At 51.1% G+C, this 13,203-nt stretch overlaps 3 protein-coding genes across 3 annotated transcripts; 1 reads left to right on the top strand and 2 right to left on the bottom strand.

Annotated features, from left to right (window-relative positions):
• Nucleotides 1–600: 600 nt before the first annotated feature.
• On the bottom strand, nucleotides 601–1,812 carry LOC114828403 (RCC1 domain-containing protein 1). Its single transcript, XM_029112406.1, has 2 exons — nucleotides 1,563–1,812; nucleotides 601–1,409 (listed from the first exon to the last, which is right to left on the bottom strand). The coding sequence occupies exons 1-2, from the start codon at nucleotides 1,678–1,680 to the stop codon at nucleotides 646–648; spliced, it is 882 nt and encodes a 293-aa protein (XP_028968239.1). The 5' UTR covers nucleotides 1,681–1,812; the 3' UTR covers nucleotides 601–645.
• Nucleotides 1,813–1,998: 186 nt separating this feature from the next.
• Nucleotides 1,999–8,536, top strand: LOC100897269 (peptidyl-prolyl cis-trans isomerase D). The gene is made up of 7 exons (XM_003746446.2): nucleotides 1,999–2,059; nucleotides 2,275–2,596; nucleotides 6,100–6,215; nucleotides 6,317–6,442; nucleotides 6,542–6,871; nucleotides 6,981–7,331; nucleotides 7,633–8,536. Exons 2-7 carry the CDS (start codon nucleotides 2,536–2,538, stop codon nucleotides 7,840–7,842), a joined length of 1,194 nt encoding a protein of 397 aa, XP_003746494.1. The 5' UTR covers nucleotides 1,999–2,059; nucleotides 2,275–2,535; the 3' UTR covers nucleotides 7,843–8,536.
• A 1,838-nt stretch (nucleotides 8,537–10,374) lies between these two features.
• On the bottom strand, nucleotides 10,375–13,203 carry LOC114828397 (fibroblast growth factor receptor 1-like). Its single transcript, XM_029112373.1, has 7 exons — nucleotides 13,131–13,203; nucleotides 12,912–13,048; nucleotides 12,657–12,786; nucleotides 12,381–12,538; nucleotides 11,182–12,299; nucleotides 10,858–10,998; nucleotides 10,375–10,636 (listed from the first exon to the last, which is right to left on the bottom strand). Exons 1-7 carry the CDS (start codon nucleotides 13,201–13,203, stop codon nucleotides 10,375–10,377), a joined length of 2,019 nt encoding a protein of 672 aa, XP_028968206.1.

Genomic DNA, 13,203 nt, shown 5'->3' with positions numbered 1-13,203 from the left:
AAGAAGGATACTTGATCCTCAGAGGTCGTCCATGGAAAATAACGAACAAAAGCTTTGAACTCCCGAGGCTCTGCTGAGTGTTGATCCAGGAATCGGGACCTCGTAGAGTCGTAGAAAGTGTCGGAGGCTGGGGATGAAATTTGCTTCGTTCGAAAAGGATTTCGGCTTCTCTCCGGCGCGGAGCTCTTTACTATTTTGATCGAAAGACAAAGAGTGAATCGGAAATAGATTCCCAAGTTCCTTTCTACGAATCGGTGGGAGCCCCAGGGTCACTCACACGACGGTGTCTACGCTTTTTCCACAAGTTCCGAGCGGCTGTAGCAGAGGTAGCGTGTCCCCATTGTCTGTTTCTAGCCGTTGGTAAAGGAATTTGTATAAACTGACGGGAACGAGAGTAACGGGAGAGGTTCGGAGGGGACACCGACGACCTGGTCTCCACCTCCAGAGCGAGAGTCAGGAAATTCTCAGGAGGAAATTTGTCCCTTCGCCTTAAATGAAATGAGGGGTCGCGAACCTCCGAGCGAAAAACATTTATTCCAGTAAAATCAGTCGGACTCTGCGGGAAGCTCCCGCTTCCGCAACGTTGAGAAAGATAAGGCCTGAATCTTCGCCGTGCTTCGAGTCGAGATCTCGATCGAAGCTCCCTCAACTTCCGCGGCAGACCTCACAGAGCTTATAGGCAGTCGTCCAGAAGCCTGCTTCCAAAGTTTTGCCCTTACTCGAACCAGAACAGCACGTTCTATCGATTTTCGAGCATTGCCCGAAATCATCCCATCCCCACGAGAGAAGTCTTCCATCATCCGTGAGAACCACCGTGTGCCGCGAACCACACCGAACGTCCCTAAGTCTGATTCCAACATCCCTCAACTCGGGCAGCCCCACAACATTTCTCGAATCGCCCCTCGGTCCACCGCATTGCCCGTGCTGATTCCAGCCCCATTGGTAAAGATATCCTCGATCGGAGATAGCAGCCGAGTGCCATCCCCCAGCTGACACATGCGTGATATCTAAATCTTCAAGGTGAGCCAAAGGACGGAGTTCTTCATCGGCCGAAAGATCACCCGAACCTCGTTGGCCCCGGGAACCGTCACCGTACACGAACACTTTTCCCTCTGTCGAAAGTGCGACAAGATGCCCGAGACCCGCCGCTATTCGCGAGCATCGCAGTTCCCAAGACTTTGATGTACAGTTCTTGTAGTCGTATATGAGCACATGGGTGGCTGTTCGCAGAGCCAATCGATCTTGAGCCATCATGGATATTTGCAGGACGCCATCCAAATTTTCGATCTCGTGCTCGAAGCCATCGTAGAGACCATGAATGCGGCACTTTCCTCTCCTGACGATCGCAAAATGGTCTCGGGACAGGCTGCAGTCATCGACGGCAGCCGTGTCGTCGGATACGACTTTTCCTGGAAGTTGAGACAGTCGCCGTCGTCCACGGAGCCTTTTCAAGGAACCCGATCGATCGGGTGGGATCCTTCATAAGGCTTAATATTGTAATGCAAGCGCTCATTGTATTTATTTAGAAATATTCTTCGAATGTGGAGGAGATGAGGTCTAACCTGTTCTCAAGTTGCTCACTTTATTGTTACTGACTGCCAGAAAGTCTTTCCAACCTATGAAAATGTCATCCGCTGCGATGCTGGAGATATTCAGAGGATACCCGCTGGTTTTCCACATGCCGGCGATGCGGTTGGGGAGACTCTCGCTGGCAGGCCCCGCCTCGATCGAGTGCTCGATGATCCCTCAGATCATCGAAACGCGCTCGGAACCCAGTTATTCGGGTGGGAATGTCGCAGGATACGCATTGTCTTTCTATCGAGACCGTCGTCGAATACGATCAGCTGGTCGCGGATTCGAATTCCAGCGGCGGCGTAAGCCATCTCCACAACACTCGCTCTGAGCAGACAACATCAGCTCGCGGTTCCCACACGGCTGCTTTCGCTACTGCGGCTGCTGCCGAATCGGCTGGTCGACTGTCGGGGTGACGACGGACACAAGATTTCGTTCTGTGTATTCGTGTTTTCTCTGTAGCCACCAAGGAGGCACGCCAGAGCAGGTTCGAGAGTGCCCCCGTGGGCTCCTGTTGTGTTTCGGAGCCGTTGTCGAGTTCTCGTGCGAGAACGACAGTCGTCGTCACACCAGTCGTCGGTGGCTCCAGTATCCTGTTGTTGTGGAATTGTTTGTGGAAAAACTCAGCGGTCCATTGTCCGGGCGAGACTTCTGGCGACGTCCGACTCCTGATCTATCCTACGAGCCCTCTATCGTTAGCAGGAAGTGGTCTCCCTGATACTTCACAGCGCGTACCGCTGTTTCCTTGCTCGGAAGCAGAACCGAAGTTCCCGTGATTGGAAGAGCGCCGCTCGCTGGAATCAGCGGCGCCGCTGCGGCAGGGACGACGGCTTCGCCCATTGGAGAGTCCATGAAAAGTACCTGCTAGGTCGGAGAACAGGCAAGAAGCCCCGAGTTTCACCCGGAGATCGATAGGGAACCTTCGCGCGAATCGTACTCAGTCAGTGTTGCTCCTTGGCCGGGATGGCCGCTCCTGCAGAAAACCCCATGGTTTTCCTCGACATTCGGATCGGCGAAGAACAGAGTGAGTGATTTTCGATGTGTGATCATGAATAAGTCATGTATATGCAGTGGGAGTGTCGGTCGTCCGATTGGAAACCGATTGATCCGCGAGCATTCGAGGTTCGCCTCACAGAGCGCATCGGAACTATATTCAACATCGTCCTGTCAGTGTACTCCTCCGGTGCTCAGGAACCGAGATTGCGATTCGAGCAGAGGACTTTGCGAGAAGGAGCTCGCTGTCGCGGTCCCTGGGGATTCGGAGGCTCGCACTGAGGGCACGAATGGAAACCTAGGAAGGTTGGCTGTTCGCTGGGATTTTTTTGTCCCAACGAATAAGGAACCGGGGGTCCTCTTCCCCACCTACCACAGATCAAGCTTGTTGCGTTCGGCTTCCGATCAATTTTGTTGAGATATGTAGAGATAGCTTTTTTTTCAACGGAGGAAAAGGCGATGAAGCGCGTCGAGCATGGATCGCTCATTGATAGCCGGTCGTTACTCCGAGCGAATGCGCGTCTCTGGATGGATGAATACAAGAGCAACAATGGGGATAATCGCCGCGGAAACGGCGAGGAACCAGCCGGGAGCAAGCGAGAAACCTTGAACGAGTAGTTCGGATTTAAGCGGAACGTCGAGACGTCTGACTCTTCCTAGAGGTGAAAAGTTCCAATCTCGCAACACTGAGCGTGGCCGACAGTTCCGCATGGTCATGATCGATGAAACCCATGGAGTCTGTAGCTGACCGTCCGTTTGCCGAAACAATATCGAAGCGGAAAACTCCGACCCCGGAACTCGATCCTTTCATGAAAATAGCTGAGGTTCCATAAGTGACTCATCTATCCGGAGCGTGACCGACGCCGATATTTCTCCGAATTATTTTAAATGTAGTTAAATTTAGCAGAACACTTCACAAATAGCGAAAACAACTCACGTTTCCACCCTTCCAAGAGGACGATGGCCTGCCGGGTCTTTTCCGCTACCACCAACGACATCAAGGACATTGACAACGAGAATTACTAAAGGCATGGACTTCTCGAAGAAGTCCATGAATAGATCGGTGCCCGCGACCCGGCCAGACACGGAGTTCGAAACGGTCAGAATTCAGTTACCTACTCCTTCGAAAAGCTCACCAGTTCACGACGCTGGCACCGCTCTACATAGTGAGCGAAGTCGGAGAGCTTTGAAGAAGGTTCCGAGTTTCCTATGGTGACGAAGGCTTCGAACCCCTTCCGGCCGTGTGACCTGAAGTCTGGTGGAGGTCCAGCAAGGAAGATGTATTCGTGATTCCCAATTTCAAGATCATCATCGCATTTCACCGACACCTTGCGTGTGAAAAACACCTTACTCACAGAATATGGCTGTAGCCCTTTCGGAGGAAGGGACGTTCCTACCTATACGCTCACGCAGTTCGAGAGAAGAAGCCATTTTACTATCGAAGAGCACGGTAGACAAATACTGTCGAAATCGGCGGACGAATCGCTGTATAATGATTCAGACATCCGAGATTCAATAATTCCGCGTCAGTAGCCATGTATTTCCAGAAGTAGGAAGAGTCGACCCGAGCTACTCCCGGAGTATCCTCCTCATCTGCTGAGGGTGCTAGGCTTGTCACTTTACACGCTCGTGTATGTGCTCAAGCCCTCTGAGGCAGATCGGTGCTTAGCGTAACGTCATAACTCGAAACCGGAACGGGATTCCGATTAACATTGTTTTCCAATCGCGTATTCGAGGGAGCTTGTCAGTAAAGTTTGTTTACTGACTTTCACTGTGTGTGACCGACAGGGCGGTTCAGGCAGTCTGAGTCGGTTCGACGGTTCAGATCTCTAGGTCAGGGCGAAGCTGTGTCATAGCCATAGCCCTGGATGTCCTAGAATTGAATTGCAGCTTGGGACCGCATCGGTTACTAGGCTCTATGAGCAAGCAGAACAAAGACGGAAAAACCTCGTGTGGAGGCAGCTCATGACATCGATGACAAGGTCTCGTAACCCACAGACGGCACGCGTCTGTCGTTAGTTTGTCCCAATCAGACTGGGAGACTTACGAATCAGTTACCGAACTTATCCGCGGGGGGTTCCGATCCCAATCTATATTCGAGCGGGAGAGTCATCTACGGAAGCCGGCGACAGGCTTCGAAGGAATGAGATTGGAAGAAGAAATCATCCATCTAAGGAGACTATGTTTATGTATTGTACCTGAGCTGGAGAAGCTCAAATGTCCCTGCGATGGATCGTCACGAAAAACTGTGCTTCCCGTGGAGGATTCAGAGGGGCATTACTCTATCGATGGTATCACCTGACGGCCTACGGAGGCGATTCCTGAATCGGACTTCATTTGTGACGGTGCACGAGCTCGTCAACGGAATCTCTTTGGTCCGCCCCGAGCCAGGATTCCCATTCCTGGGAATTCTCTCCGGATGAGCGTTCGTAGCTTCGGGAAGTGCACCAAATCAGTACTGAGGGCGCTGGTCATCGAATCTTATCAGTCAGATCTGCCTCGTTCGGAGCATCGACATATCTCATCGCCTAATGGATAAGCCTCTGTACGGGGACAGGTTTGCTTTCCGAGAGTGGGATCGACCCACGAAGTGAGCCTTCACTTTGCGGTATCTCTCGAAGTTGGCGACAAAGAACTCATCTGAAGCATACGGTCTTGTTTCCGCGAAAATTTTCCTCATGCGACTCTGAAGTTGTGGAGCCCGCTCGATGATCAAGCGGCGATGAAAGCTCGACACGTGCTTTAAGGATGTCTGAGAAAGTCCCTTGGAGCCCCAATCTTGCCGATGCAGCTGGAAACTAGCGGTTCAGGGCTCAGGGCACGCTCCTTCCGCCATTCTCATCGAATGCAGAAGTCGAGCGCGTCTGCCTCACTGCTCGGACTCCCGGGCGTGTATTTACATCGAATCGTTACTCGCGTCGATCTTCCCTGGGCCGGAGGCGATTATCTTGGGCGCTATTCTTGAAGCTCCACCAGAGGAGGTCATCATCGAGGGCTCTCCACGAAAATTCCACCTGGGAGTCCCGATGTCGAGGCTCCGAAACTTTGCAGCTCCGCTTCGTTCACATGATTTGGTAGGCTAAGACAATTCCCTCGTTTCTCACCTTGAGTTAATCATTTCCAGGCCCCATGATCAATGATCCATTTGACCGCGATACTCGAGAGTTAATCATGATTCATGGATGATCACTCGGGGAGTTCTAGCGTCATTTCCGGGCGCTTCAGCGGAGCGAATGACCCAAACGGAGATTCCCCCGCAAGATTCGAAAATTTTTGGTCGTCGGGGGACATGTTTATCTGAGTTGCGATATCTGAATGTCAAGGGGAGCCGAGGTGATTCGCGGGATGTCCCAACCCGAGCCTCTTACGGACGAGACAAGGCTCGGACCTAACCTCTGAATGTCGATGTCGAATCGGTTTCCACCTCTCGCTGGAATGATTACCTGGAATCACCCGCCGACATGAGAAAGACGAGGCCATGCTGCGAAGGAATCACAGGGTTTCGCCTCAATCTTTTCTTTCTTCTTTTTGCAGTTGGGAGGGTGGTTCTTGAGCTTTATCAGGAGGAGTTCCCCAACACAGTCCGGAATTTCCTCGCTCTCGCGACTGGCGAAGGCCGCGGCTCGAACGGGCAACAGATCTCTTACAAGGTGAGAAACGTCACGATTCATTCAAATATCCAACCTCGGGTTTCGATACGTCTAGCTCCAGGTCCGCTTTCACTCGGGACGGTCTTTGAATTCCTCCGCAGGGTACTCGAATATTCAAAGTTGTGCCCCGATTCGCCATCCAAGGCGGCGACGTGGAGAACAACGATGGAACCGGCAGCGAAACGATCTATGGGAAGTTCTTCCCGAAGGAAGGTCCTTTCAAATCGGTGAGTCGCCATTCTCAGGGAGAGCGGAATGTCGCCCCGATGAAGGATCAATCCGACCCGGATATCGTGCCATCCATCTGAATTTCTTCCGCATTACAGCATACCTCAGCCGGCCTTCTCGGGATGGCGAGTCACGATGCCGAATCGAGCGGAAGTCAATTTTATATCACCACGGTACCGAACTGCACTCACCTCGACGGCAAGAGTACGGTTTTCGGACGAGTAGTGAGAGGCATGGGCGTGATCACCCAAGTCGAATGCATAGTCACCACTCACAACGACGCACCCACCGAGGACGTCGTCGTTGACGACTGCGGTTTGTATGAGTGTGGAATGCCGCTCGGACCCGAGGACTCTTACGGAGACGACGTGTTCCCACCCTTCCCAGAGGACTGTCCACCGACGTTCATCAACTTCACATCCCTCCAGGTTGGTTCTCGGATCTCATTCCGGGAGTCCGCCAGCGCCGGTATTCCCCTAGTAGTGACGCCAATATTGACGTAAGACAATCAGTTCGAATTGGAATTTCCCTCCCCAGGACGTGATCCACGTGGCGGAGCGCGTTCGCATCGTTGGCAATTTCTATTACAAGAGCGAGCGCTATACTAAGGCCAATTCGAAGTATAAGAAGGCGCTCAGGTACTTGATGAAGTTCCAAGAAGATGCTCAATCGTCGAATCATGATCTCAGTCCCAAGGAGGAGCTCGAAGTCACCCACGCTGTCATCCACAATCTCTTGAACTCGGCGGCTTGCAAAATTAAGCTCCAACTATACGACGAGGCTCTGGAGAATTGTAATGAAGCTCTGGACTGTGTGCCGAACCACGTCAAGGCTCTCTACCGGAGAGGTCAAGCCTACCACGGAAAACGCGAATACGAACGAGCAGTGGTAAGGATTTTTCTCTGCGAGAGGGTCATCTGATGATATAGATGAAATGAGGGAAAATGCATACACAATCATCTGATCATGGCCTAGAACCTAGAATATAATCATTGCCCTTCCCGTAATTATTGCTCATAAAATAACTTGAACCTATAATAATAATTATGGTAGAATAATTATTGCCTCAAGCATAATTTAAGCTCATGATATAATTATAACCAATTACATATTGTGGCCTCTCCCTCTGAGGGAGATATCGCGCGGCGCGTGAGTTGGTGAACTGCTCCTAACATAAACTCTCTTACAGGCGGATCTGCTGGTGGCTCAGCAACTCGAACCGACAAATCATTCCATTATTGCGGAGCTCAAGGCTTGTCGCGGGGAGATGACCATGTACAAAGAGCGGGAGAGACGCGCTTGTCAGAAGTACTTCAAGAGCTTAAACAACACGCCAAATAATGGTGAAGCTCAAAACAGCCAGAACAATGGGTCGCAACCTGAAGCGATGCTGAATTAGATTTGACCTGTAAATCGAACATTGTTGTAGATAAGTTGTCTTTTTTCTCGTTATCCTGCACGATTCCCTCTGACCTCAGCTTGGGTGGCTTCGAAATAATTTCATTAGACCCGCGCTGAACTGACCGCCTCAACGGATGATTTACGTAGAGTACTTCCCCCGTAAGAAAATTCATTCATCCATGGTCTGATATTTGATGTAAGACGGAGAGAAACGCTGTATATCTTACGTTTATTTGAGGGGCTCCTTCGTCAGTGGCATATTTTTCTGACGAAATAAAATCCGAGCAATACCAAGTCTATGTCCCTAAATACGAGGGGAAACGGAATCAAAACTGATGTACCTTAAAACCGTGGGGATATAGTTCCGTGTTTCCGCCTGCGATTGGGCTGCTCTTGTTCGGCTCGTCTGTTCCGGAGGGAGTGATTCAGCAATCAGTCGTCACGAGTTCTGACAATTATGATCCTCTATAGTTGACGAAATACACACAAGAGGACGATATTAAATATTATTTTGGCACGATCGCATACTGAGACGGGAAGACGTCGATACAACGTATCCACCGTTCCTTGTGGTCAAGACCCTCCGTTAGATAAGCGGAGAAATCGCGAGCTTGTATTCCGGATTCATCGACTCTAACGGTTCGACTACACAGATGAGCGGCGGCTATCGACTGAATGTTGATTGATGAGATTGCCGGTCTTTCAGCTAACAGGTTCCGCTGTACGTTGGTGTAAATAAATATTAGCACCAAAACACTCTGGATCATTTCTAAGTTAAGTTAGATCTCACCTCTCAGTCTAATCCAGGCAAGAAGTTGGGATCTTCCTTATATAAGCCGATATGTATGGAAAGGACAGCTCCGGTACCTTGTCGGCTCGGGACGCTCGCCGGCTCAAGCTTGTCGGGAACAGAACTTCTCTTCCAGCGCACACGCGAGGCTCACCAACGAACCGATTGTCACGCAAGAGACCGTCGATCCTTACATCATCCGGGGTCACTTCATGTGAAAAGCGGCGGACAGCCTCGTCCAGGGTGCAATGAGCGTCTCAAGTCGGAGGAGGGATCGGTTGGTATGTGTTTCAACGCCATCGCCCCCGAGAGGGACTGCCATCCCAGGGTACCGTCCCGGATGCCTGATTGGTGGAAACCCGGCACAGCTGACTGGCTTCTCCTATCGCGTTCATTCTGAAGCTGCAGTCTCCCCAGGGAGATTCCCCCGGGAGTACGAGCGCCTGCTCGATGTCGATGCGAGGGGTAGCGGCGTGATGCGCCGATGACACGGTCCCTCCGAGCCTACGTCTCTGGCGATCGCTCAGCCCCTGTGACGGAAATGATGAACAGCAGCTCCCTTTCGGCGGAGCCGAGTTGCGGCATGCGGGAATGATAAGGAATTTAAGAAGTTTCCTAGCCAGGATCGCATAGATCGAAGTAGTTGACTATTCTCTTAAAGGAGCTTTTGGTTTTTCCGCGATACCGGTCGCGTTGTGTCTCTCGTTGAGTTCGAGCCAAACTGAATGTTCTCGGCTAAAAGTTCCGAGCTGTTCGGCGCTTTCGTTGAAAGCTCGATCGAGAAGGGAAACAGTGTTCCCGAATGATAAGCGGCAGGACCAACAGTGTACCAATTGATGGTTTCGAAAAGCGAGCGATTCGCTGCCGGCTGTGTGGACAACGGTCATTGCGAAGACAGCGTGCATATTAACCCATCAATTTTCGGCTGTCTTTGTGCCTCAATTGAGAGGTGAGACCCTGAAGAATCTATTTTACGAGTATTTTGAGCTTTCGTTGGAAAACTTCCGAAAACCATTATATATGCCGTTAAAATGCGAAGAACTTTCGCGTATACTCGCTTCGGAACGAAGTATCGCCTGCTCATAACTCGTAACCCGACCATAGGTATTCTCTCAGCGAGTATCATTGTCTCTACACAGGAGCGTCGCCGTCTCAGAAGGCGTGAGTTACGAACTTCGTCCCTACGGGTGTCCCTCGATGAACACTTTGATTTGAAAACATCGAGGAGCTCTGAATCGCTCCCTAGGATTCGCCCCAAACGCCGCACCTGTACGTGGAATCGGTCGACTGGATCTTCCCAACCCGAGACTTCATTTACATCGGGAGGGGCTTCGCCTCAAATTCGAGCTGTCGGTCCCGTAGCATTCATGATCGAGAATTTTCGCCTCGTCTTCTACAAATACTGCAGATCCCCCTCAGACTCAGCTTCGGAAGTACCTGATGGGCTGATTGCGATGCGCTCTCAGATTGTCAAGGTATTGGAGAATCGTACCTCAGTCAGCAGTCATCACATCACGTATGAAGTATGTCCCACCAGGAAGTCAAGAACTCAATCGCTCAATAAATAATAATCATTCGTTTATTTCCTCGGAGCAGGTCGACGGTCCGCGATCCTGCGAGCATTGGGCACCAGGACCTATCCATCCCTTGTCCGACTTCCGATCAACTCTCGTTACGAGAGTCGTTGTTCGCTGGTCATCGCGTTTGGTACGCGTCACTTCTGATTCGCTCGGTGAGTGTTCAAGGTATCTTCATGAAGTATTCGCGTTGCTCGAATGCGAATGTTGACGATGCGGGGTTTACGCGATCCGGGGCGAATCCCGTCCGGAGGTCCCGGTTCGGGACGGTCCCCGTGTGTAGAGCGTCTCTGGATAAACTGAGTTCTAAGTAGTCTATGTCACTGCAGTTGTCCCTCAAGAGAGCGTCCAGTCGTTGTACCAGCAGAGGGAACGAAGGTCTCATGCATGGATTGTCGTGCCAGCAATCCAGCATCACCTCATACCTGTGACGTGAATTCAATTGGTGAGAATCCGCAGACTTCAGGCTTTCTCATTTGTCGAACGCCCTCAGCAAAGGCTGATACTGATCGAATAACTCCATCAAATTCTCATCAAACACATCAACAATTAGACACGTATTCGAAAAATCTCATGCCGCCATGAAGTGAACGAGGGTCTTCGGAGCATTGACAGTATTTGAAACAGAAACATCTGGCGAACGCACAATTCGTCTGCACAGTGATCCGGTCTTTCCATCCGATGTCCAGCTTTAAGAAAGTCGAAGAGTTTCTCGATGTGCGCGAGTGAAGGATAGGGCGTCCCACCCAGAGTCATGATTTCCCAAAGCAGAATACCGAACGACCACCTGTTACGAAAAAAGCTCATTTGCCTGGGTGCTTCTGGCGTCTCGGTCAGGGCGACAGATCGACCGCCTCCTTCGTGGGGAGGAGGTCTTTCTAACTTACAGGGCTGAAAAATCGTTGCACATTATTATACATGATGGAGATGAGCCTCCGGCATACAAAATAAAGTGCAAATCGATGCTCACACATCACTCATCGAAGTGTAGACCTGATCGAAAAGTGCTTCAGGAGCCATCCACTTGACCGGCAGACGACCATTAGTAGTCTTACGATAATAGCCGTAATCGTGAAGATCTCTGGCTAGTCCAAAATCAGCGATCTTGCAGATTCGGTTGTCTACTACGAGGACGTTCCGGGCGGCGAGGTCTCGATGGATGCATTTCCTCGACGCAAGATACTCCATGCCCCTCGCCACCTGAAACGCGTACGACATCAGATCCCCGAGCGACAGGAGCCGGTTGCCGACGAATCTCTGACCGTCGATCGGTTCCAGATAGTCCGGCGTCAGACGTTGTCTCCGAAGGTGGTCTCGAAGATTCCCATCTGAGGCGTATTCCACGATAACGTACAAGGGACCATCTTGGGTGCAACATCCGAGAAGGTTGATGATGTTGATGTGTTTCCCGATGATTTTCATGACCTCCATTTCGGAGACAAGATCGATCATGTCCAGATCAGAGTGCGACTCCTTCAGCATCTTGACCGCCACCACCGAGCTGGAATTCGTATCTGGAGCTCCGATTCCGAAGGCTTCGGCCTTGACCACCCGGCCGAAAGCTCCTTCACCCAACGGCTCCTTGAACAGCAGTCGGTCTCGGGGGAACTCCCACAATGGGTCGAGCGGAAGTTCGTACAAAGACATTGAAGATTTGAGTGAAGATTCCGAAGCCGGAACGTACGTCGGTTGGGGAGTTATCGTCACTTGGGGGAAGCATGGAGAATATTCAAACGAACTCGAACGCTTGGCGTCGGGGCGCTCGCAGTCGTACTTCAAGGTGATCTTCTTCTTCAGGACACAGACCTGCTGCTGAAGGAGCTGCATCTCGACCTCCTGCTTCTTGCGGAAATCATTCGATCGCCTGCTGACCAGGACGACGAGAATGCTCAGCGACACCACCGAGAATAGCACACCATACACCAGGATTGGGGAAGTACTTCCTTTGACCGTGAGTTCTGATCGGTTGTCCGCTAGCACTTCGACGTACAGTGTATGACGCGAAACTCCCACAGAGTTCCCAACGACGCAGGTGTAGAGGCCCTCATCTTCGAGGCTGACGTTTGTCACTAGTAGATGAGGACCGCTCTGGAATGAATAACAGGGAAGTTTTCACGAGCCTCTTCTCTTATCCCATTGAGCTAGGAAACGTTATATCCGGATGCTCACCGATAATTGCGCCTGGTGATCTTCGAAGTTTCGGACCCACATGAAGGACGGTGTATCGCCGGATATCGCTTCACATGTCAAGTTCAAGTTCTCTCCGCGATGGATCGTCTGATTTCTGAGGTAGTTTTCGAGGATTATCGGCCCGGTGATTAGAAGGTCTGTAATGTTCGAAAATCCGACTAGATGCCCATCGAGTAAGATACAGATCAGACAACTCCTTTCTGTACTTATTGAGGGGCACTTCTTGATTGAAGACATGAACCGAAGGATAATCACCTGTGACGTTGACTTGGAAGACATGAGAAACAGAACCATGATTGTTATAGGCCTTGCACTCGTAGTCGCCCTGCATCCCTTGAGACAAATTCGATAGTCTGAACAAAGGGCCGCGCATACTTGGGAAACTCTGGATTGGAAGGAGAGTTTAAAAATTCTGCTTGACTCTTCAGGGTATTGAAACAGTATCTACTGCTCCCCCCGAGACCGGTATCTGTGCAGTCACCATACGGCTGTCAAAACCGATTCACTGACCGTCGAGCGCCCCGTCGTCCTATCGATTTTCTTCCAGGTGTACGATTTTGCGTTCGACGCCGTACAATTCAAGTTGAGATCGTTACCGGCTGTGATGACCTCGAAATTCGTCATCCGACGGAGGAACTGAGGAGCATCTGGAACAGGCCGAGTCTCAGGGTCATATCGGGATCCGAATCGGAGGCTTCTCCCCCCTCGGAAAAATTCTGGGTGACAGACCATTCAATTTCTGCGCGGATGATGCGCAGACTGCGAACGCGAAGACAATGGACGCGTTCTCCAGGACGAGCAT

This window comes from Galendromus occidentalis, unplaced genomic scaffold, assembly GCF_000255335.2.
Source record: "Galendromus occidentalis unplaced genomic scaffold, Mocc_1.1 scf7180000077497, whole genome shotgun sequence".
Classification (NCBI taxonomy): Eukaryota; Metazoa; Arthropoda; class Arachnida; order Mesostigmata; family Phytoseiidae; genus Galendromus; species Galendromus occidentalis.
The sequence above is the reverse complement of the archived record's forward strand: the minus strand, read 5'-3'. Positions and strand labels throughout refer to the sequence as shown.